Raw genomic sequence first — 25376 nt, forward strand, 5'->3', positions numbered from 1 at the left:
ACCCTGCCTTAGCACAGCTCCCATTTCCTGCCTCTGGTGACTCCTCTGAAGTCTATTGTTCCCCTGAAGTTTGGGTCAAAGGAAGCCAGGTCCCCACCCATGGGGGCCCGCCCACCCTCAGCACAGTGATGGAGCGGGCAGGTCCTCCTGCCTTTCCAGAGGCCTGCCTGTGTTAAAGACAGGAGGATGTGGGCACCCATCTTAGGGACTGGAGTTCCAGTGGAAATGTTCCCAAAGATCCAGTTGCTATCAGCTGAAGGCTCCAGGACCCTATCACCCAGGAGGTGATTAGAATTCCCTTAATATCTAAATAGAAAAACCGAAAGCAAGGGGAGAACTGTCATTTCAGAAGAGGTCACAGCAAAGCTGGAATTAGAACACAGAGTTGGAGACCGCACTACCCAGGGACAAAGCCCTGCCCCCACCTCCACCTGGGCCCCTGAGCTGGCTAAACCCCTGGGGGGGGGAAGGAGGGGGGCACCAGAGAGCAGCTGTTCAGCTCCAATTTCAGAGCTTTAAAAGAGAGCTGTCTTCCCAACCCCTGCCAACAAAGGGTCATGGGGGGCAAAGCCAGACAAGCAAGGTAAAGCCACCCTCACAAGCCCTGAATTTCCCACTGCCCCCAGACTGACCTCAACTACAGGAAAGGCCATGAAGCAAAGCTGGTGACCCCTGTCCTCCACTTGCACTGAGGAGGAGAGGAGCCGCTGATTAGGCAACAGGTACCGCTCTGTGCCGGTCACCAGTGCAAGACTCCAGAATGGAAGTCGAGGGAGGTTGCGACATTTGCATCCCGGGAGATCTAGAAAGATAGGGAAACCCTTCTCCACCTGGCCAAGTAATGTACAAACCAGTGAGGCAAACGGAGGGTGCATTTAAGTATCCCCAGAGGACCCCTTCCCAAGTCGGCATTCTCAGATTCTATAGTTCTGTGCTTTCTGCTGAGACAAAAGGGAGTATTTCTGCCTCCCATCTGAGCCACAAGATGGGAGACCAAGCCAGACAGCTCCAGCCCCCACACCTATCAGATGAAGGGGGCTGGCAGGGGGCCGGGGTGGGGGGGTCTGAGCATTAGGATCCACAGAGAAGACAGAATGTGAAGTGAGAACAGAATGGACTCTAGTCCCAGCTCTGTCATTCACTGGTTGTGCTATCTTAAGCAAGTTACTGACCTGCTAGTTTCCCTGTCTTCAAAGATTTTTATTTATTTGTCAGAGTGAGAGAGAGAGAGAGAGAGCAAGCACGCACAAGCAGGGGGAGAGGCAGGCAGAGGGAGAAGCAGGACTCCATCGCAGGACCCCAGGATCATGACCTGAGCCCAAGGCAGATACTTAACTGCCTGAGCCACCCAGGAGTTTCCTTGTCTTTTAAAATGAGGGAGTTAGATGCTAACATCAGAGTGCCCAATAACATTCAGCAGGTTCACCCTGGGGGGACAAGGCAAAACTGGAGTTAGAGCAAAGGAGTTGCAGACCCTGTGCTCCCCAGGACAAAGCCCTGCCTCCACCTCCACCTGGGCCACCAGCTACCCTGGTTCCTAAGGATGAAGAATATCATACAGGGTCTGGCCTATGGCAAAGGCTCAATTCCTGTTTGCTAAGTAAAAACAAATGAACAGGTCAGGGTTTGTCAAAGAGTGTTCAGAGAAGTTCTTAGGAAAAAAAGAGGTTCCATGCCGAAATATGCTTAGGAAACACCGGCTACCGAGTCTAGAATGGGACATACAGTATGCTGGGTAGTTGGCAAACACCCAATTTTCACAACAAATGCTTGAGATGGATATTAATTACCCCCCTCCCATATTACTCATCAGGAAACTAGCCTGAGGGCCTTAACAACTGTCAACTGACTGTTGGGATTTGCACCCCAATATGTCCAGCCCCAAATCTGTATCTTTTCTATCCCATCAATGCTGCCCTGAGACCCGATGCCTTCAAAGCTCTAGGTGCACACCTGGTCTAAGCAGGTGAGGTGACTCTCACTGAATCATCTGCACCGCCCCCCTGGCTGGTGGGGGGGGAGCATGAAGGAGCAGCTACCAGCCACCACCCCTCTGAGAGTGTTGTGTTTCTTCCTTCCAAGAGTCCTCGACATTACCCATCACCTTGTTGTGGGAATGAAGAAAGAACTCTGTACCCGATCTGCCAGTGCCCCCCTACCAATACCATCACATACTATGTCACTTCTGCCAATCTTCGGGACAGCCAGAGAGCCGGACAGACTCCCTCCCTGCCCAGTTTCTGCCTCTAATTTCAAATGATTTAAAAAAAAAAAAAAAAAAACCAAATGGAGAAATAACAACAACAACAGAAAAGCAAAACAGAAAGGAAGAGATGGGGACACCAAAGACACCCAGAAGTGTCTTCCCGCAGGTCCACTAACAAACGAGAGGCAGCCCTTCCCTTCCCTCCCCTGCCGGGCACTAAAGCATGCGCACAGTTCCTCCCTTTCCTTCCCACCGCAAAGTGTAAAGAATTAGGATTCTCTCATTTGACTGCTGGGTAGCTAGCTCCAAGGACAGTGGACCAGCAGAAAATAAGTTCAGGCTGGTATACACCCATTCTCTTTGTCCTCAGGGCCAACTTGAAAAGCGCTGGCCACACACCTCTCAAGATTCAAGACAGTTCCGGAAACATCTCCACTTCTATCAACAGCCCATCCCATCACCGCTAGACAAAGATCTCAGTTTCCTTTAGTCTTCTCCCACCTTGCTCTCTGGATTGTTTCAGGCAAGAACAGAACCCACTTGCCCTCAGAAAGACAGCTGCCTGGAGAAGGCAGGTGTGAACGGCTTCCTTCCAGCTCTGTCCAGTCCAGGGCGAATGGAGCCTGGGGACCACACACTCCAGCAACCACAGTGCAATTATCCCTGTACACATGCAACAGAGACACGGTCTCTTGCCCATGGTCATGCAGGCAGGAAAAACAGTCCTGCAGAACCAATATCCTCCAGAGAAATACACGTACATACAGACGTGGCACTGCACAGGAACTTAGAGACACTCAGACTTTCAGACAGCACTCTTCTCGAGTGGAAACACACTCACGTTCAACACAAACAAATACGCCTACTGGCACCGGCACATACACCCAAAGCTCGGGAGAGGGGACAGTCGGGCGGTCACATGAACGCATCAGACAGCCACTGTGTGTGACTGGAATCCCCTTTCCACACATTTGCAGGGAGCCTGTGTCCCTGGGAAAGGCGCGCGCAGGGTCTAGGAGCTCTCCTCCCTCGGGCTGGTCCCCACCGTGGAGTACAACAGGATTCTCCAGCCCCGGGGAGCAGGGGACCCTCCGGAGGGCTTTCCTCCACTTGCGCAAAGCCTCGGCATTCACACCAGCCCACCCACTACCTTCAGGACTCGCTCTCCCAAGTCAGAAAAGGGCCCGGCAGAAACGAGGCAGGGGTGCTGGGGGCCTTCGGCTTCCGGCACCCCCCTCGCGCGAAGCCCCTCTCGTCCACCACCCTCCGGCCGGCCCCAGCCCGAGGTCCGCGCCGCCTCCACGTGCCGGGCGAGCTCCCCACGCCCCGCCCGATGCCAGCCCTCCGGCCAGGTCCTCGAGCGCCCGCGCCGCAGCCTTACCGGTCCCAGGGTGTGGGAAGGTGGGGCCGAGGCGCTAAGCCTGCTCCGCGGGGTCCCCCGCGCGCGCCAACTCGTCGCCGCGGCTCCGCTGAGCTGCCGGGGGCGGCGACGGCACTGCGGGACGACAGAAGGCAGCGCGCCGAGCCCCGCGGCGGCCCGGGGGACCACCGGCCCGGCGGGGAGAAGGGAGAGCGGGCGGGCGGCCGGAGCCCTCCCGCCGGGGGCTGGCGCGCCAAGCCGAGCGGAGCGGAGCGGAGCGGAGCGCGCCGAGGGAGGAGTTTTCCCAGAATGGGACTGACGGGAAAGCACGGGAGCTCCCTATTCCTGGAGGAGTGAGTCAACCGGCTAGAGGAAGGCAGCTCGGGGACCAGCGGCGGAAGGGAGGGCAGCGGGGGCGCCGGCCGGGCCGAGAGGTCCGGGGCGGGAAGGGCGACGAGGGAAGAAAAGAGCGGCGGCGCACGCGGCCCAGGGGCCGGCGCGCTGCGGGGGGGCGGCGCGCGCGGCGGGGCGGGCGCCACTCACCTGGGGGACGCGGCCGCGGGCGGCGGGAGCCGGGAGCTCGGGCCCTGCCCGCCCCCTGGCCTGGAGTTTGAAAGGAGGACGCCCGGAATGTGCGGAATGAGGGCTGGAATGAGATGCGCGTCGCTGAGGGAGGGAGGGAGCCGGAGGGAGGGGCTGCCCTGCCCCGGGCCCCTCGGGGAGGAGACTGGGCGGCAGGGGGAGGGGGCGGCCAGGCGGGGGCGGGGGCGGGGCCGGCGGGGGAGGGGAGGCGCGCGCGCGGCGGGGCTGCAGGATGGCGGCGGGGCGGCTCGGACCCCTCGGCTTGGACGCTGCCTCCGCCGCTCCCCGGCGCCCGGACTTTCCCTTGGATCCCCCGGCCGCGACTCTCTTCCTCGTCCCGGAGCCTCCGGGTTCCGGCCTGTCCTGGCCCAGTCTCCGACTGCCTTTCCCAGGAGCTGAGAGCTTTCCTCATAACCGGGTTGCGGGAGGGGAGGGGGCTCCTGTGAGTGGCCCTGCCACGCTCGGCGTCCCGGCCGCCGCCGCTCCGCACAAGTCCCTGGGAGGCCGGGGAAGGGGCGGGCGCCCAGCGCGCAGGAAGGGCTGCTCCCTTCCCCGCGGCTCCCACCAAAGGACACTCGCTCCGGGGAACCAGGAAGCAGGAACTCCCGGGCTCTGGTCCCAGATCCGCCGCCCGTGCCCCCCACGCGTGCCCTCCCCGGCGTTGGTCCTTTCGGTCGTTATCGTCTGTCTCTACCACGAGTGTAAAGCTCATGGGGAGAGGACCCTCGGTGTGAAGTCCGTGTGGCACGGGGAGACACCTCTTGGGCTCAGTAACTCAATGACTATTTATCCGACATATATTGGGTGTCACCCAGATGCTGTGAAAACAAAAATGAAAATAAGACCTCAAAGAGCTTAGCTTTAGCTGGGAACAATCCGTACGTAGAAGAGCATTGCCACAGGTGGGGATCTGGGTTTGAAACGAACGTGCCAGTCAGTTTAGTCTGGTTGGGCAGAGGGGTGCTGGAAACGCGCTGGGCTCCTTCTCGGAAGTGCTGAGAACACATTGGCTCAAAGCAGCGTGTTATCGCAGACTTCTCTGTCTTTCTCTTTGCTGGGAGGCTGAAACCAAAAGACTTTTGGCTTTTTCCAAAAATCAGATCCAACCCTGAGGGAACATTATCACTTCACCTTGCATCTCGTTGGTAATCCAGATCTTATCTCCGTAAGCGAACAGAAACTTCTTTGAAGACAGAGTCAGTGTCTGATTAATCTTATCTTTCACCCCCACCAGCTTGGTGCCCGGGAAAGATAAGCACTTAATCAATGCTGAGTAAATAGGAAACCAAAAAAACCACCACAGAGGAGATTGAAAAGAAAGTACTATAGATGCCAAAATTGTTTCCAAGAGAGAAGTGCTCCAAAGGTGTTTGGAGGGATGACAGCATCGCTGGATGAAGGATCCCATCTCATAAGGTGAATATTTTGAAGGAAGCAGCTCAGGTTTGATTACATAAATTCTGGTATGTTTAGTCAATAATGAGTCACATCAGGGCTCGGTCACACCTCACATACATAAAAAGACTGCAGGGCAGTATATAGGCACCTAAGGAAGTACAGACTGTAAACACTGGCTATCTAATGCAATAATTATTTGCTGAGTGTCTCTTTGACTTTGAGCACCAAGCTAAGTGCAAGGGATAGGTCCCCACCCTCAAGAAGTTCGCAGTCTAGGTGCGAGGACAGTCATACTGAGCTCAAAGGGAACCTGAGGGAAGGAACAACGAATTCCCAGTTACAGAGGCGACATTTGCCAGCTCTTGAAGGATAAACAAGAACTTAAGAGGGCAGAAGAGCCACAAAAATAGAGCAGTGCGTACACACAGGGTGTTCAGGAAAAGTCTTGTAAACTGGTGAGCTGGAAGAATAGATTGCAATAAGTGGGTGCCAGGTTGTGGGGACCATTGAATCCCGTGTTCAAGAGTTTGGGCATTGGGAATGCCATTTTGACGCAGGTGTGGCATAATCGGTAGGAGCGTTCGAAGACCCCTCTGGCCATGGTGTCGGTGGATTGGAGAGTCAGGGTGCCCTAAGCTCAGGCTGTGCTCCTGAGCTTGACCGTGAGGGAAAGGGTCTCAGAAAGAGTCCACAGGCAAAAATCAACAAGAATTGGTAACTAGGTTGTCTGTGAGGGTGAGAGAGGAAACCAAACTCACTAAGCTTTCACAGCTGAACGATTGGTGGTGCCATTCACGGAGGTAAAAATTCAAATACCAGGAGAAACAGGTTAGTTGGGAGCTGAGTTCAGCCAAGGTTCAGAGGTTTTGAGGAAGGCAAGGCAGAGTCCAAACGGGAGACGATAAAGCAACCTTGGAGTGTCACGGCTAGCCCAGATTGGCGAGAGGAAATCCAGAGGTCAGACTGGCTTCCTCTCTCCAAATCTTAAGTCTCTGAGACCCTAAATGACCCAGGTTAGAATACTGTGCCTTCAGAAGCTTGGTCTCCTGGTCCATACCCTTACAGGCTTCTAGAAAGTCCTACACCTTCAGGAATCTCATTTCCTAGGCTGTCATGGTTCCTTTGGCTAAAGTTCTCAGACTTGGAAACTGTGAAGTTTCAAGACTGACTGATCTTAATACACATGCCCTGCCCCTACTAGGGTAAAACCTTTCTTAAGGTTTCAGTGACCCTCAGGAATGAATTTGCTGGTGGAAGTATTGCATCTGTCTGAATCAAGCTGGAAGAGATACATATGGCTCCCCTCAAATGACACCTTATAATCCACAACTCACCTCACTTCTTAGTGAACCAGACCACGCCACCCTGTCCTACAACTGCATCTCACCCAGGGTTCATGCTGAATGGTGCAGGAGGAGGGCAGGGCTGCCGTCATAGCTGGGCTTCATGTGTCGAGGGTATTTGAGTTGTCTACACTCCAAAATTACAGTAAAAATTTATATTATTTTTATCAGATGTCGTTTGGTATTATTTCCACTCCTTTAATAAATTTTTTTTTCAAAACTGCATGGTCGTGGTTAAACAAATTATCTATATGTTTTAAACAAGTTCAACCACATCTATGTGATGGAATTCTTTTCAGTTATTAATAACAAGACTTTTCAAAGTAAACCAGAAACAAAGTAGACATTGTTCACGATATAAATGGAAATACAGATTCTAAGAGCAGTTTGTGGGATAATCCTGTTTTTGAAAAATAAATCGAAGGTGCCTGGGTTGCTCAGTCGTTAAGCATTAAGCATCTGCCTTTGGCTCAGGTCATGATCCCAGTGTCCTGCGATGGAGCCCGCTTTCCCTCTCCTAGTCCCCCTGCTTGTGCTCTCTCTCTCGCTGTGTCTTTCTCTGTCAAATAAATAAATAAAATCTTTTTAAAAATAAATAAATAAATAAATTGGGAAGTGAAAATACTCTAAAAAGAGTGATTATCTCTGACAGGTTGAAGATTAATTGGATTTTTCTATTTTCTCATTTTCATTCTTTTTTTAAAAGATTTTATTTATTTTTTATTTGACAGAGATCACAAGTAGGCAGAGAGCCAGGCAGAGAGAGAGGAAGGGAAGCAGGCCCCCTGCTGAGCAGAGAGCCCAATGTGGGGCTCCATCCCAGGACCCTGAGACCATGACCTGAGCCTAAGGCAGAGGCTTTAACCCACTGAGCCACCCAGGTGCCCTGATTTTCATTCCTTTTTTAAAAAGATTTTATGTATCAGAGAGAGAAAATGTGTGCCCAAGCAAAAAGGGGAGCATTAGGGGGGAGGGAGAGGGAAAGAGATTCTCAAGCAGACTGCCCCACTAAGCTCAGAGCCAGACTCAGGGTTCAGTCTCCCCACCCTGAGATCATTACTTGATTGGAAACCAAGAGTTAGACGCTCACAGACTGAACCACCCAGGCGCCCTCTCATTTTCACTATTTTTTTGCTGAAGTAGAGTTGATATACAATGTTACCTTCCTTTAGGGGGTTATTATTTCCTTCTTTAGTCTTTTGTATTTCAGTCTAATGCCTTCTATAGGCAACAAACTGGTACTTTTATGGTGGGGAGGGGGGAAATAATGTGACTAGAACCTTTCCCTAATTTCGTCACACCTTTTTTAAAAAACCACCCACAACTGGATTTGATGGCCTAAGAACACAGTGACAAGGAGAAGATGGCTCCCTGGCTGCTAGCTAAAAGGCACCTATACTCTTTTCAAATATCTCCGGAGCCAGCCCCCCGCCCAACTGCAACGCTGTTAATGCACCTGACTCCTCTTGTGGTTGGGGTCCCTGGAACTTGAGTTCCTTCTCCTTTTTTTTTTTTTTTTTTTTAAAGATTTTATTTATTTATTTGACAGAGAGAGACCACAAGTAGACAGAGAGGCAGGCAGAGAGAGAAGAGGAAGCAGGCTCCCCGCCAAGCAGAGAGCCCGATCTAGGACTCCATCCCAGGACCCTGAGATCATGACCCCAGCCAAAGGCAGAGGCCCAACCCACTGAGCCACCCAGGCGCCCCTCCTTCTCCTTTTTCAACCTCTTCATACTTCTGTTTGCTTTTCCCTAAGAAGACTTCTCACTCCATATCAACCAAAGTGCATCTTGTGTTCTGAAGAACAAAGCAGACCTTTACCAAAGGTGTTTGCCATCTTTCTTTCTCTATTGAATGAAAGTAGCCTGTAATTTGATAAGCAGAATATAAGTTCTGTTATCTCTTTATCAAAGAAAAATGTGGAAGGATGGACTCGAGGTCTATTTAGGGAACCGGAGAGGCAAGGGACTGAATTGTGTCTCCCCCAAATTCACATGTTGAAGTCCTCATCCTCAGTACTTTGGAGTAGGAGTGGATCTGGAGATAATGTCTTTACAGAGGTGATTAAGTTAAAAGGGGGTCTTTAGGGTGGGCTCACATCTCAGTTGACCCATGCCCTTATAAGGAGAGAGGTCAGGAAGGACACAGGCCACCACAGAGGGCGGCCATGTGCAGACACAGGAAGAAGGCCGCCATCTGCAAGCCAAGCACAGAGGCCTCAGGAGAGACCAAACATGCCAGCCCCTTGATCTCTGTCTTCTAGCCCCGCAAACTGTGAGAAGTCAACTTCCGTTTAAGCCACCCAGTCCGTGGTAGTTTGCTATGCCAGCCCGGCCCTCACGCAGTGTATTTACAGCCCAAAACAAGACAAACCATTGCTTTCCAGAGGCCGGAGGTTGGGGCCTTCCCCACCCAGTTCTCACGTGAGAGTTTCTCTGAGGTTCCCGGGGGATCTTTAGGATCAGCTATCTAAGACTTCCAGGAAAAAAAAAAAATCAAAAGGAAGGAAAAGCTTTCTCCAGTCTAATTCAGTTACAAGTGTTATTATCAGTAGCTATTGAGGCAATCATTTGAAAATTAATGTAGACGGTCTGGGTTCAAATGACAGCTCAGGCACATGCTGATTGTAACCTTGGGTACACTTAGACCATGAGCCCAGCATCCTCGTCACTCATCTTCCCACTCCGCATTCATTGAACACAGATGATGTCCTTGGCACTGTGCTAGGGAGGCACAAAGGAGAAACAGAGAAAAATCCCCATCCCTGCCCCTGGAGAGACTAACAGTCAAATGAGGGAGCTGGGCAAGGAACAATTTCCACGTGGAACGTTCTTTATCTGCGCCGTCCAGTGCGGTAGACACTAGCCACATGTGGCTACTGAGAACTTGAAACACAGCTAGCCGGACAGAAGAATGGAATTTTATTTTGATTTAAATGTAAACAACTGCACACAACTAGTGGCTACAGTGTTGGACATTGCAGCCTCAGCGGAGGACCATCCTCTGGGAGCCGCTCAGCGGCCAGGGTGGGTGGGGAGGGGGGAAACACTTGCAGAGCCAAGGGAAGGATTCAGGGCCATGGGAGTGCCCAGCGTAAAGGTGTCACATTGTGGCAGTCACTGAGTATGAAGAAGGAAAAAGAAGAGGATTAAAATAGGTAACAGGGCGCCTGGGTGGCTCGGTGGGTTAAGCCGCTGCCTTCAGCTCAGGTCATGATCTCAGGGTCCTAGGATCGAGTCCTGCATCGGGCTCCCTGCTCGGCGGGGGGGCCTGCTTCCCTTCCTCTCTCTCTGCCTACTTGTGATTTCTCTCTGTCAAATAAATAAATAAAATCTTTTTAAAAAATAAATAAATAAAATAAAATAAAATAGGTAACACGGTCCCCGGAACATTGCATATATTCAAAAGACATTGATAGAATTTCTTTTCCCCCTTCTTCCCTGATAAAATTTCTTAATGCGTAAATTATCCATACAGAGGAGATTAGTTAAAAAACACTATGGTACGTCCCACAGTGAAGTGCTGTGGCGCCTAAACAAGGATGAGGAAAGCCTGCGTTTACTGAGAGGGGATTATCTCCGGGTATAGTAAGCAAGCTACCGGACTGAGTACATAGTATGCTATATATATTTTGTGCACAAAGTTTGGGGAATTACAAATGCATTTATTTCTGCATAATGAAACACTAGAAAGAAACTAAAAAGAGTTAACTACAGGAGGAGAAGAGGGCAAGGGAAAAAGAAGGGGACAGATATGGGAATAGGCTTTTATTGTAGTTTTTTAAAGTTTTTTTTTTTAAGGTTTTATTTATTTATTTGAGAGAGAGGGAGAACCGGAAGGAGAGTGGATGCCGCACTGAGCAGAGAGCCCGATGTGGGGCTCGATCCCAGGATCCCAAGATCATTACCTGAGCCGAAGGCAGACACTTAGCTAACTGAGCCACCCAGGCGCCCCTAAAATTTCTTTTAGACCATATGAAATTATTAATATTTAGAATTTGTATCTCTGTATACCTGATACAGAATAGCATAAAATTGACTCAAGGCAAAGAAAGGACATATTTTTTAAGGTCAAATTTCTATACGGATATAGTGTGTCCTGATGTGCATTTATACCCTAGAAATTACATATTTGCCCTGTTTTTAAAATTTCAATCTAATTCCTAGCCCTCCTCTGCCTGCCACTCTCCTCTCAGGTCATTCTTCCTCTTTAGCCTTCCTGCCCTGAGATTACAAAAAAGAACCACTGGATCCTTTTTGAATCTTTGGAAATCATAATAAGGGACAAAATCTGGGTAGATAGTACCTAACTAGTTGTTAAAACTCTGAGGCTTGAGAACCACCATATGAAACTAAAATGTGTAATAAATGGTGATAATAGACCAGGAACACTCCAACTCCCACTCCCACCTTGGCCCCCACCAGCTTTGCCCTTCCTGGGGTCTTCTCTCTTTTCTTGCCCTCCAGACTCTTGGGCCATAGCTCTAGAACCTCATGAAAGGAGCTTGGGCCTGATGGACCAAAAGACTAAGCAGAGCCAGAAAAAATCATGGAGGCCCATTTCACATTTGAAATATTTCCAAAGTTTCCATAACATCAGGGGCATTTTTTACCTAGGCTGCTCCTTCATGTAGAAATAGAGAGATGGGTACAAAGTAAGGAATGTGAGGTAGGGTCAGGGCTGAGACTAGAACCTGAATGTTTGGTTTCCCACTTAAACTATTCTGTTTTTCTTTCCTCTCATAGCCCCTGGAAAACCATCTAGAATTTCTTTATGAGTGCATATAAACCATTTTCTATAACTGAAGGGATAAAAATGTCACCCAAAACGTGTTGCTCCATTTTTTTAAAAAGATCTTATTTGACACAGAGAGACATAGCGAGAGAGGGAACATAAGCATGAGGAGTGGAGAGGGAGGAGCAGGCTTCCCGCTGATTAGGGAGCCCATGTGGGGCTCGAGCCCAGGACCCTGGATCATGACCTGAGCCAAAGGCAGATGCTTAACGACTGAGCCACCCAGGCACCCAGGTTGCTCCATTTTAAAAGGATGTTAATAAAAGTGATATTGGTATTTGCCATAATCCTATGCCAAATGCCGGCATTTTACCTGGAATACCTCTACTGGCTTCCAAACTCCAGAAACATTACCATTCTAGGACCTTCAGGAGAGTCACACCGAAGCACAAGGGTGCTTTGTAAATATAACCTGGTCCAGTTGTTGAAGTCCCTGAGCCCTTTGTGACTTCTCCTCTGATTTACAGAAACTGCGCTTTTCATTTTAATGCACTTGTAATGCTCATCCTAGGTTGGTAGGTGGCGCCACGAATCAATGTGTGGTTTAATAAAGGCTTCCCTAAATTCTGAGGACCAGTGGCAAATCCTTCATTTACTGCGGGGATCCCTGGCTTTTTGCAGATAAGAGTCTGTGAGACTTTTAAGGAACATATATCGACTATGACAACTAGGCAATCAAAGTGGGGAGAGAAGGCAAAACGACCAAGTGGTCAAGAAATGTGTCTGAGGGGTGGGACAGGACCTGGCCAGTCCTTGGCAAGCCCCTAGCTGAGGTTCACATGGGGAAAATTAAAACAGGCTGCAGACTGGAAGGAAGCAGCCATTAAGCATGTGGTGTGAGTACTCTCCCACTCTGTGCACTCCTGGCATTCCAGAATCCCCCACCAAAGACATACTCGGAATCTGCCCTCTCCAGTTCCCTAGCGTCAGCACCCGTGATCCTTTCTTAGGGTCTCTGGCACCCCTGCCAGCAATATCTTCAGCTATGGACAGCATGATGCTGTCCAGAAGATAACCAGAGAGTTCAGTTCCAAATGCAAGTAGAGGAATTCCACATTGTTGTCAGCATGAGTGGGGAGAACTGTGTGCAAGAATTGAAGATCATATAGTTCAAGACCTCTCAATATAGAGAGGAGGAAAGAGGCACCAGCATAAAAGGGGTCAAACCCTGGGTTTTGGCTCAAACTGTTGCTTTATTCCTGTGCCTATAATGTTGTTTAAAGGAACTGGATTGATGCTAGCTGTGTGATCTGCTAAACTTCTGGATCAAAAAGAACCTTTTGTAGGCCTGTTTTAGATTTTTAAAAACCACTTCCTGATACCTTTCACGTCAATGACCACTGAAGCATTGATATTACTCCTGGTCACTGAAAAGTATACAAAGAATTGTGTCATAAATTATCCGTTTAGCCAGTCGTGCACCGTAGCCAAAAAGAACCATGTGAAAAAGAAAAACCAAGGCATAAGAATTTAACTCTGACTCCTAGCTCTCATCCTGACTTTTACGCTCTTCCTGCTTCCTTCCATGTGACTCATTTTCACTGTGACACTGATAAGAGCGGGAAGGCCTAGTAAAGATTTATGAACACATAATTTTTTTTCTACTTGTCTCTCTCTGTAAGGTAGCTCTGAAATGTGAACGCTCAGAGGCAAGAGACAGGGTCTACTTCAGTTTTAGATATTGAATCATTAACTGATGCCAACAAAGAAGATCCAGGAGGCCGACGGATGCGGGTATCTAGAACAGTATAAACCCCATCTTTCTGTGGCCCCCTCCCTTTGCTCAGTTCTTGGCTCCATCATCTATCTAGAAAATCCCTGGTGTCACGAACATGATGAGACAGACTTCTGAGTCTGCAGACTCCTGCTATCCTGGGATGACAGCATCCTGATTCACAGGATGAAAATGGTTATTCCGGAACATTCCAGAATGGGAACTCCATAAGGGATGGGACTTTGTACAGAAAGACTGGTGACATTCACATTTTTATATAAATTATTTTTTATTTCTGTAGCATACAAAAGTTATAAATATGATTTCTGTAAAACCAATCGCCTGCACACTCAAGCAGAGAGTACCTGAAGCTGGGGTATGGATGGATGTCTTAGAGCCAGACAGAGCAGGAGGAAGCAGGATTAGATCCAGCCATCCTGTCAGGCTCCGTATCCCCAGATGCGGTCATCTACTGCAACTGGAGAGAAGTGAACAGCTTTCTGTTTTCAACAAGGGCGGATCAGACAGTACGTCAGTGGTGGTGCCAGAGGTCTGTCGGGCGCGTTAGGGCACTTCTATGAATGAGGCACTTGATAGGAAGCACGCCTGAGATGGAAACCAATCACGTCAAAACAACAGATAGGCCTTGCCTGTGGGGGACGAGCGAAGAGTCTTTTCATCTCCCAGCTCTCTTTCCTTCGTCGCTATTTGATGTGGAGCAAGGAACAACAGGAAGCAGGGACGCAAAGGAAGTCCACGGAAGGGACACATAATGGAACAACAGCGGCTGATTCCGTGCCCCATGCTGGCCAAAAGCTCAGGCGCACAAAGGCTTGGGGGCAGAACAATGCTGAACGTAGAACTCACAAAGCTCTTGGATTGTCTAGAGTCAGATGCATTCTGAGACCGGTGAGCTGGTGGCAAGCAGAGTCCTAGGATTTGTTGGGAGGTGCTAATAATCTGAAAGACTTGGCAAAACTCTTATGATCTGTGAGGAAAAGTGACAGGAGCGTGATCTGTACCAATGAGCCAGGCTTTAGGGGGCTGATAATATTTGTGTTAAAAAGAAAGACCCAGAGCTCTGCCTAACAAGGTCCGCGGAGCTTGTTCAGCTAGCTGGTCAGTGGTAAGTTTCCATACATAATGTTCTTACCTCTTACATGGTAAGAACAGGTGTGTGTGTCCCTCTATACTAATGGCTCCACAGCCCTATGGCTGTAGGAGGCACTCCTGGATTGAAGATGAAGGCAACTGTCGAATTACTCTCAGTCTTAATGAGACTAAGTCACCCCCAGAGTTTATGCTGTCCTCCTAAACTGAAATGAGACAATACATTTCTCACATCACTAATCACAAAATTTGGCCAGAGCCGCTTTGACTGAGATGGCTGCCAGCCAGCCTGCTCCGAGGGAAGCGGGACAGCGGGGGACTGTGACGTCAGTACCGTCCAAGCCCCAGGAGGAAAGCCAGCTTGCTCTAATACCACGCTTGCTCTGATAACGACGACATAATACTAGATTTGTTTCCAAGTGAGCGTGAAGGTCTTCGTGTGGGGTGCTAAAGTGGCTGATGTGGTCCTCCCCCATGGGTACTTCGGGTAGGACGGCAGAATGAAGCTACCTGTGTGCACTCAAAATGGCCACTCATGTGGGGTTTTCCCAGTTCTGAAGGTAAACGAAGCTCTAGAAGCCATCATCACCAAAACAAGCTAAAAGCAAAGCTTACTTAAAAAAAAAAAAAAAGTGAAATAAAAGTAAAAATTTTAAAAAGCCCCATGTTGGCTATAAAGCTTATTTGAAAAAAATAAAATAAAATAAAAAAATTTTGAGGGGTACCTGGCTGAATACGTCAGTAGAGCGTGTAACTTCTGATCTCAGGGTCATGAGTTTAAGCTTACTTAAAAAAAATTAAAAAATAAAATAAAAAATAAAAAACAATGTAAAAGCTACGCGGATGAAGTAGAGTACCTTTGGACCCCCAGTCTGCTCCCTAGAGATATCCATGTTCCACTCATATGTTCCACTCATATGATGTCACAGCCACAGGCTCATTCTGGAAGATGCCGAGGCCCATCACGTACAGCAATATCCCAAATCTAGCGTGCTGCTTGTTTTTGTAAACCATGTTTCAGTGGAACACGGCCACACTCCCGGGTTTCTGAACTGGCTGTGGCTGAGCAGCTGTAAGGGACTCTCTGGCCATTTACAGAAAAAGTCTGCAGACCTGAAGACTAAAGGCAATTTAGGCAACTATCCCACTCTGGAAAGGTCTTCCCCAAAAAAAGATCCTGGGAAGTAATCATTAGAACCTGATTCTATCTGCAAGTTCCCAAGTGTAGGAAATCTGACCGCAGAGGCACAGAATGTGCTGGCCAGTCCCCTCGGGAGTTACCAATGTGCTCTGGAAAGGAACCTTCTGTGCTCTGAACCACCCCTCACCCAGGTGAAGCCCTGACCTGGTCTGTGGAGCCCAGAGAAATTGAGTGTGTATGTATGTGCGTGTGTGCATATACACATATACACATGTACACATGCACATAGACACATATACATACATTCGGGGATTACTCCCAAAGGGGCGGGCTGGTGCTCTTCATGGCCTGGGGCAAAAGCAAAGGAGGCAAGTATCGGCTCCTGAAAGCTCTGAGTGAGAAAGCTAGGTGCCTGCTGTTTCCTCATTCACAGGCCAGCTTGCTGTCAAAGCTAGAAAGCCCAATGGCAAAGGCTTGAAGTGCACACAGCGGGTAGTTGTAGTCCAGGGTGAACACATCATCTGCTACGCGTCCAAACTGCATGACTATGTAGTCAGCTAGAAAAAAAACAGAAAGAAATTAGGATGTTAGAAGAGAATGGGGCTATATTGGGGGAAAGCCTACTGACGATACAGAGAAAAGTCCTGCAAATAGGTCACTGGGTCCCTTTACAATGGGAAACCTTGAAGAGGATGGCAAGAGGCACTGAACAAGAGTGAGCATCTGCTAACCAGCAGCCAAGTTTCCATTACTATTCCTCTCAGGGAGCAGGAGATGACTCCTGGACTAGCATGAGAGGACCAGAAGGGAACAGCACAAACTCCAAGGGCTAGAGGTGCCGAGGAAGCCTTACTGAGAGCCATTGCTTCTGCTTCCCAAACAGGGGCTCAGAAGTTTCACTTTAAAACTGCCACCTTAGGACCACCTGGGTGGCTCAGTCATTAAGTGTCTCTTTGGTTCAGGTCATGGACCCAGGATCCTGGGATTGAGGCCCACATCAGGCTCCCTGCTCAGTGGGAAGCCTGCTTCTCCCTCTCCCACTCCCCCTGCTTGTGTTCCCCCCTCGCTGTGTCTCTCTCTGTCAAATAAATAAAATCCTTTTTAAAAAGTTAAAAAATAAATACAAAAATAAAACTGCCTCGTTAGGGGCGCCTGGGTGGCTCAGCAGGTTGAGCATCTGACTCTTGATTTCAGCTCAGGTCATGATCCCACTTGGGATTCTCTCCCTCTGCCCCCAAATAAATAAATAAGTTTTCTAAAAATATAGATAAATAAATAAAACTGCACTTGAGTCTTTCCAAAGAAACTATTTCTTTTTAAAATAATTCTCCCCTGAATAGGACTTCCTGTCAATGATAGGAAGCGCTCATTTCCCTGCTGTGTAAGAACATCTTTCCTTCTACTTCGCCCAACCCTTCCTGCAGGCTTACGGTCATTCTCGTGGACTATCTGAAAGTTCTTCACTGATGCCTGAGTGACACGGCCATGGAAGTTCAGGACGTAGGACTGCGTGTCATCGTTCCAGACTGGGGCTTTGTTGTGCAGTTCAATCAAGTTCTCCATGGTTTTGTTTTGCCATTTGGAAAGCAAGCTCTCGTGGTCCTGTTTGAAGAGAAAATCACTGCTTTGTCCTGAGAACCATAGGAAATCATTCGCTCTCAACTCTGTGAGGTAGAAGGTGGAAAAGGGGAGTATTTTCTCCGTTTCAGAAAGGGTACAGCAGAAAAAAAGAAAGCCAAAAGTTAAGCAGATTTTAAAATTCTGATGGATTATCTAGCATTTCTCTTTGCAGGCTAAGCAATTTCGGATCAACCACTTTAGCAAATACTCTGCAATTGTACTTACCCTGCCGTTCCGGTGTGATCTCTCTCCTAAAGAAGGGTACAAGCCCTACTCAAACTTGGGGGTTCTCCGAGAATCAATACTTTTTTTGTATTGATCTTGTTCATACTGTAATTTTGTCCTTCAGACTCCCTTGCTGATTAAATCTGTTCTTACTTACATTTTGTGGCCGAAATGGGATCCGTTCATGATTCATATTCATCCCTGGAACAATCACAGACATTTTCCTAGGACCTTTAAATCCAAGTACATTTGTTTCCTGGAAGATAGGAGAATAAGGCAGGGACTTAGGAACAGAAAGGAAAAAGAGACCACATTCTTTTTTTTTTTTTTCCTGTACAGGAAACGGTACAGATTTAATGCAAAATGGAGTAAAACACATAACAAACACATCAGTGCAGGCATGTAATAGTCACCAAACCAAGCTCTTGTTCTAACGAAGAGACCACATGCTTAACACAAGATTTTCTTGGGCATGTAAAATATCCAATAATGACGTCAAAACCAATTTGATTTCTTTAGGTAAACGAAGAGAGAGAGGGAATCAAAAAATGAAAAGTAATACGGTACCTCCTTTTACACCTAAGGTGAACACTTGAATTTAAAAGAGATACTACTGGCTTGAAACTTTATTCTTATTCTTTAGTCTTTTTTATTTTTTAATTTTTTAAAAGATTTTATTTATTTATTTATTTGACAGAGAGAGAGATCACAAGTAGGCAGAGAGGCAGGCAGAGAGAGGTGAGGAAGCAGGTTCCCTGCTGAGCAGGGAGCCCGATGCAGGGCTCAATCCGAGGACCCTGAGACCATGACCTGAGCCTAAGGCAGAGGCTTTAACCCACTGAGCCACCCAGGTGCCCCTATTCTTTAGTCTTAAAAGTGAAATCTGACAATTATGAGCAAACTGCCCAATTTGTTATCATCAATAAATATGTATTTCCCAGTGAGGGCATGGCATTATATGATATACAGTGAGAACTATAGCTTATTTTACATTAGCTTAAATTAAATTAAATTAAATTAAATTAAATTACATAGGGCCTATACCAGGAGGTAAGAAATTCAAATGCCCATGTCAGCATAAGGAATACAGTCAGATAATAGCTATTCCCCCGATTAACACAGCATAATGGATAAACCTGTCAAATCCCTAAGCCATATACCTGAAACTAATGTAACATTGTGTGTCAGCTATGCAAATAAAAATAATAATGACACAGTACTATATATAGGGGAGTTGCTAAGAGAGGAGATCCTAAAAGTTCTCAACACAAGAAAAAAAGTATAACCATGTATGCTGTTGGATGTTAACTAGACTGACCGGGATAACCATTTTGCAATACATACATATATAAAGTCATTTCATTAGAGCACTGAGGTGGATCAGTTGGTTAAGCTTGGTTAACTGTTTTTTGGTTTTGGCTCAGGTCATGACGTCACGGGTCCTGAGATGGAGCCTAGCATCGGGCTCCAACGAAGCACAGAGTCTCCTTGGCGATTCTCTCCCCCTGCCCCTCGCCCCACTCACGTGTGTACATGCATATATGTGCATGCTCTCCTGCTCAAATAAGTAAGTAAATCTGGGGGCGTCTGGGTGACTCAGTCAGTTAACCGTCTGCCTTTGGTTCAGGTCATGATCCTGGGGTCATAGGATTGGGCTCTGCTTCTCCCTCTCCCTCTGCCTGCCACTTCCCCTGCTTGTGCATACTCTCTCTCTCTCTGTGTCAACTAAATAAATACATAACATCTTTTTTTAAAAATTAAATATTTTTTTAATTAAAAAATAAAATCATTACATTGTACATCTGAAACTGAAATGCCAATTACACCTCAATTAAAAAGGGGGGGCACCTGGGTGGCTCAGTCAGTTAAGCATCTGCCTTCAGCTCAGGTCATGATCCCAGAGTCCTGGGATCAAGCCCCCCATGGTGAGCAGTGAGCCCACTTCTCTCCTCTCTCCCTCTACCCTTCTCCAAGCTCATGCTCTCTCTCAAATAAATTTTTAAAAATCTTAAAAAAAAAAAAAAAAGAGATCAGTCTGCTTTGTTGTAACCTCTGGCCAGAACCAAACTTGGCAATTTGTAATAATTAAAACTTGAATATACAGAGAAAAAATGCAACCAGCAACAGAAAAGGAGGGTCACAGAAATAGAAACAAGCTTGGGAGGGAAGAGTGTGAGTTCAGTGTTGGTTACTTTTAAAGTGCCAGCAGGACACCCAGGAAATTAGGAAAAAGACTCAAGAAAAGATGCATTATGAGGATGGCACGTACATAACAGATGGCTGCCAGCTCCTGCCGGATATAGGTCTTTTCCACCAGACCTTGGGCCTTGGTCGGGCTGACGCCATGGTCATAAACTGTAAACTTGGTCCCCATGAGGTTGGATCTAGAATCAAGAGGAAGAAGTTACCATTAATGATCTATATTTTTGTTCCCCACACAAATACAAATCTAGTACAGGTATGGAACAGAATGGAGGCCCATTTGCCTGTTCTCCAAATGTTCACCACTGTTTCAAAGACTTCTCATTCAAATAAGGAAGGGACTTAGAGGGGCACCTGGGTGGCTCAGTGGTTTAAGCCTCTGCCTTCAACTCAGGTCATGATCTCAGGGTCCTGGGATCGAGCCCCACATCGGGCTCTCTCTGCTCAGTGGGGAGCCTGCTTCCCCCTCTCTCTCTGCCTGCCTCTCTGCCTACTTGTGATCTCTCTCTGTCTATCAAATAAATAAATAAAAATTAAAAAAAAAAAAAAGGAAGGGACTTAGATTTTCTATTAACTTCTTTTTTTTTCTTGAGAGTACACAATCAGTACATGCTCACTGTAAAGGAGATACAGATTCCTCTGAAATTACAGGAATAAAAATATCAGAAAGAGCAGGTGTGGTACAATGCTGCTCTCACCTGAGTTTGCCAATATAACTTTCCCCTTCACGAGATAAATCTGTTGGATCAGTGGAGATAAGGTAGTTGGATGTTTTGCTCTTTTTCCGCTTTCTACCTGCAAGAAGAAATATCTGGAAAAAGAAAAAAGTGTCACTCAAGAATATTGAGAGAACCACCACCATCTTCTATTTGCTTAACAAATGTTTAGCAAGTGCCTATCAGGTACCAAGCAGTCACTCTTTCGGGTTTTAACCCGAAAGCTTTTAACAGGCTTAATTCGCCTTCATTCTTCTTCTGTACAAACTACATGGTGGCCACAGCTGGAGCCTGGGTCTTCTGCACAGAACCTCTGGTGTGGGTCTTTACAAGATGGTCAGTGAATTTCTGAGAGGGGGCCTTGGTGAACATGAACATGGTTTCTTTCCAGAGCTCAGGATCAGACAGCTTTCGGTCTTGCAGATGCATCCAAAGTGGCCTTGGCAAAGTTGCCTGGGGTGGCTAGGCAGCCCTCCGTGGAGGTAGAGCAGCCCACATGATGCCAGGGCCCCAGAGCCGTGGGTGGGACGCCAGCACAGAGCTGCCGCGTCCAGTCACCTTACACGGAATAGTGTGGGGCTTGCTGATCTCGTTCTCCCGGAGGCCTCGCTGCACTGGGACTAGAGAACTTGGCCAGAATGATGGTCCCAAAGATGTCAGGGGCTACCTCATTGGAATACTGAACACCGACCGATGTGTCTGCTGTAATCCCTGATGGTAACAGATGCCTTGAACCTGGTCTGCCTGCCAGGATGGGTCTGCTTTTGCATGGGCATGATCTTCAAAACCACATCCTTGAAGGACGATCCCATGAAAACCTCAATGATCTAATTTCTTGATGGGCAGATGGAAGAGATAGGTCTCCTCCAGGGAGGAGGAGAAGGTCTCCTTCATGTGCTTAACCAGACAATCTAGGCTGGTAGAGGCATCCATTCTTCATCCTTGGTCTTGCTGCCATGAGCTCCTTAGCCTTGACGGCTGCGGAGGCCATGTGGCCTCCCATCCCAGTGCCTCTGGAGGCAACAGTGTCATCTGTCATTTGGTGTTTTCTTGGAGACCAACCTTGGGGGCTTTATCTCCTTATAACGCCTCTCAGAATTCACTATCAGGGTTTCCCTACTGTACAACTTTCCAAAATTAGCTGGATTCTCCACATACAATAGACCACTTTATCCACCAACCCCCAGTGGATGCCTACTGAACACTACAAAGTTTTTTTCTGTATGTACCTATGACAAAGTTTAATTTATGCATAAGGTATAGCAAGAGATTAGCAACAATAACAGAATAATTCTTTTTTTTTTTTTTAAAGATTTTATTTATTTATTTGACAGACAGAGATCACAAGTAGGCAGAGAGGCAGGCAGAGAGAGAGAGGAGGAAGCAGGCTCCCTGTGGAGAAGAGAGCCCGATGCGGGATTCGATCCCAGGACCCTGAGATCATGACCTGAGCCGAAGGCAGCGGCTTAACCCACTGAGCTACCCAGGCACCCAATAACAGAATAATTCTAACAATATACTGTAATAAAAGTTCTATGAATGTGGTCTTTCCATCTCAAAATATCTCACTGTACTGTACTCCCCTTCTTCTTGTGCCAATGTGAGATGATAAAATGCCTATGTGATGAGACTGAAGAGAGGGGTCATTAGGCTACTATCGACCTGCTGAACCGATGTCAGAAGAAGGACCAATCTGCTTCCAGATGTCAGTGACTACAGGTGACTAAAAGCACAGAAAGCAAAAAATTGGGGGTGGGGGACTATTGTCACTATGTGCTGCTTTATCTCCAAAACCTCCAGTGGCTTTTTCAAAAAAACTTCATCCAATTTGGTGAGGAAGGGTCTTTCCAACTATAGGGGAAACAGGACATTCCCTAAGTCCCACTTACTTATCTATAAAGCAGGGGTAAGAAAGCCTATCTTACAAGGTTGTAGTAAGGATTATAGGAGATAATATATACACGAAGCATTTAGCACATGCCTGCTACATCATAAACACTTAATAAATTAGCGGTTATAATAACAATGGTATCAATCATCATCTCATTTTCATGTTCTTAAATCATCCACTTAGACCCATTAACAAAACAAAATACAGTGTTCGTTGGCAAGTATTAAATTGCCTCAAATTTGTGTTTGAAATGAAGTAAATTAGAATTTCTAGAGTGAGAAATAAGGCATTCCGGTTGCATGTCCTTCTCTATTTCCAGTTCCTCCTATTCCCTAAAATTCACACAGTGTCATGTTCCTACCATAATTAAAATAAAAACCAAAGAGCACACAGTAACACCTTCCCCCCACCAAAAAATAGGATAGAGAGGCAAATAATTACATTCAGATATTCTCTTCCATTTTCTTATATTCTGGATAAAACTCTTTTTCTTTGGGGTGGGGCAGATTTTACCTCTGAGACTCTGAGGTCTTTGAAGATAGAACACAGCAACTGGGAGTTGCTGACTTGATCTGAAACCAGTGCTATTCTCCTATCCTATGACCCTTCAACAATCCGTTCCCACAACATTCTTCCTCTCTTTCTCAACATCTGTCTTAAGAGTTACTTCTCATACCTTTCGATTTTCGTCCTTTTCCAAGTGCATATAGTAAGTGGGGAAGAGACCCCGATCCATTCCTTTTTTATCCCTGGTTATCCGACACTTGACTGTAATACCCCGAGGGGCAGGACTATATGCAAAGTCCTCTAAGTTCTCCACTTCCCCCAGCTGGTTATCCATTTGTTGGGCTGCAGTTCCCGAAGCTCCTGTATCCTAGAAGAAGAGCCATACACATGAGCAAGAGGAGGTGGGATCACAAAACAACTTATTCTCTTCCAGGAACAATTAATTAATGGGCAAAATTATTTCATGATACAGCCCAGTGTATCTAGTTTTCTGAAGAAATAAGGGGAAACTCTGTGAAGTTAAATAAGTATGTGACTGTTGGGAGTAATGAAGGAGCTAAGTACAAAAATGGGATATGACTTCACAAGAGCTGGCTTGAGACACAAGAAATTAGGGAGGTCATGAACTTCAAGTCTAAATTAGAGCTTCAATCTTTGAATGAACCCTCATTCAGTAATTGTGTTTAAATACTAAAGATACATTTGGGAAATAGTTAAATTAGTTGCCTAGGAAGAAATTTCTGAACTACGTACTGTAGTTGATTTCTGGCTGGATGCAGAAGTGGGTCTCTCTGCCTCTGAATATGGTGAATGACATAATTTTTTCCCTTCTTCCTCCCCATCGGTCTCCTCTTCATCAAAGTTCAAACTACCTGAGATACCTGGCAGAAAGGAAGAACTGTCAAAAACTGCCAACACTGGTTTAAAAAAATAAATTGTTGAACCAAATATAATTTCAACTTTCTTGATTAAAACAGTCCAGCTATTCTGACTTAAGACAATTCTTTCTTCATATTCTCACTTAGATCTATCCCTTGTTTTCCCTTTCCATAAAGGCTTAATATCCAGAATAGAAAAGCACTCCTTAAACACACTCAACAACAACAAAACAAACAACAAAACAAATAACCGTTTACCCAGAAATGGGTAAAGGACATAAACAGACATTTCTTCAAAGAAGACATATAAATGGCCAATAAGCGCATGAAAAGATGCTCAACAGCACTCATCTTTAGGGAAATGCAAGTCAAAATCACAATGAGATACCATTTCCTAAGCTCTAGGATGTCTATTATCAAAAAAATGAAAATAAGTATTGGCGAGGATGTGGAGAAATTGGAACCCTTCCTCAATGCAACCTGTGCATTGCTGGTGACAATGTAAAATGGTGCAAGCACTGTGGAACACAGTATGGTGGTTCCCAAAATATTTAAATATAGAATTACCACATGATCTCACAATTCCACTTCTGGGTATATACCAAGAGAACTTAAAGCATACTCAAACAGATATCTATGTACCAATGTTCACAGCAGCAGTATTCACAATATCCAAAAGGTGAAAATGACCCAAATAGCCATCAACTGATGAACAGATAAGCAAATGGTGGTATATACATACCAGCTTTAAAAAGAAATGGGATTCTGACACAGGCTACAACACGGATGAACCTTGAAGGACCTTATGCTAAGTGAAATAAGCCAGTTGCAAAAGAGCAAATATTTTTTTTAAAAAGTACAAATATTGTATGATTCCACTTATATGAGAAATCTAGAGTAGTCAAATTCACAGAGACAGAAATTTTGTAGAATAGTGGTTACCAGGGAAGCAGGAGACAGAAGAATGGGGAGTTATTATTTAGCGATACAGAGATTTATTATGGGAAGATGAAAAAGTTCTGGAGATGTATTGTGTGGTGAGAGTTGCATAACAACATGAATGTACTTAATGTCACTGAACTGTACATTTAAAAATGGCTAAAACGGTAAATATTTATTTAAAAATTTATATTTTTAAACTGTACATTTAAAAATGGCTAAAACGGTATAGTTCACTGCAACTTAAAAAATTCAATAATCTATTGTTCTCTATATCAGTTACTTTTTTGTTTTCCAGCATTTTGTTCATCTCTAGGCTAGTTAACTAGAGTTGGGAATGTTGAAAATGCTATTACCTTGGATTTATGAAGCACCTTTTATAAAAAATTTAAAACTAACTGATTAAAAACTATTTTCTCATTTTATCCTCACATTTATGTGAGTTTGAGGAGGAGTCTGTGGTAGTCTTTCTTGTTTTTTTGTTTGTTTTAGTCTTTCTTCTTTTGTTTCTTGTTTATGAAATATATCTAGGGCTAGAACAGAGACATAAAATAAAATATGTTGTGTGTTGTAAGAGAAGTATGGTACTCAAATTTACATTTGGTAATATCAGGCTCAGGAAGAATCATTTGCCCAACAGCAAAACTAAATTCCTTTTCTCTTTATAGGATAAAGTTGTCCCCCATATCTAAATCATGAATTTACAAGTAGACTTAGCAACAAGCAGTGTGGTTTTTTTCCTCCAAACCA

At 46.3% G+C, this 25376-nt stretch overlaps 2 protein-coding genes and 2 long non-coding RNA genes across 11 annotated transcripts in view; 2 read left to right on the plus strand and 2 right to left on the minus strand.

Moving 5' to 3' along the window:
• The window catches only part of TEAD4 (TEA domain transcription factor 4), a 65155-nt gene extending 61445 nt beyond the window's left edge, over positions 1-3710 (minus strand). Inside the window, exon 1 of the mRNA XM_082738125.1 lies at positions 3588-3710. The gene's annotated coding sequence lies outside the window, so the exon portion shown is untranslated. The remainder of the gene's footprint in view (positions 1-3587) is intronic.
• A 120-nt stretch (positions 3711-3830) lies between these two features.
• On the plus strand, positions 3831-17163 carry LOC309868339. The gene is made up of 3 exons (XR_014313644.1): positions 3831-3919; positions 5383-5564; positions 17073-17163. It is a non-coding gene; the product is annotated as an uncharacterized lncRNA (long non-coding RNA).
• The window catches only part of TULP3 (TUB like protein 3), a 66530-nt gene continuing 54821 nt past the window's right edge, over positions 13668-25376 (minus strand). For 6 of the 8 annotated variants that reach the window (XM_082738098.1, XM_082738099.1, XM_082738100.1 and 3 more), the window contains 7 exons: positions 23563-23690; positions 22979-23176; positions 20394-20506; positions 19763-19877; positions 17651-17749; positions 17079-17250; positions 13668-16205 (listed from right to left, as the gene is read on the minus strand). In XM_082738098.1, coding sequence (XP_082594224.1) covers positions 16072-16205; positions 17079-17250; positions 17651-17749; positions 19763-19877; positions 20394-20506; positions 22979-23176; positions 23563-23690 — 959 coding nt within the window. In that variant the 3' untranslated portion in view covers positions 13668-16071. The remainder of the gene's footprint in view (positions 16206-17078; positions 17251-17650; positions 17750-19762; positions 19878-20393; positions 20507-22978; positions 23177-23562; positions 23691-25376) is intronic. The other 2 variants (XR_014313636.1, XR_014313637.1) reach the window with 2 other exon arrangements.
• Positions 21910-25051, plus strand: LOC309868341. Its single transcript, XR_014313646.1, has 2 exons — positions 21910-22130; positions 23672-25051. It is a non-coding gene; the product is annotated as an uncharacterized lncRNA (long non-coding RNA).

Source organism: Mustela nivalis (genome assembly GCF_964662115.1).
Source record: "Mustela nivalis genome assembly, chromosome: 7".
Taxonomy (NCBI): domain Eukaryota; kingdom Metazoa; phylum Chordata; class Mammalia; order Carnivora; family Mustelidae; genus Mustela; species Mustela nivalis.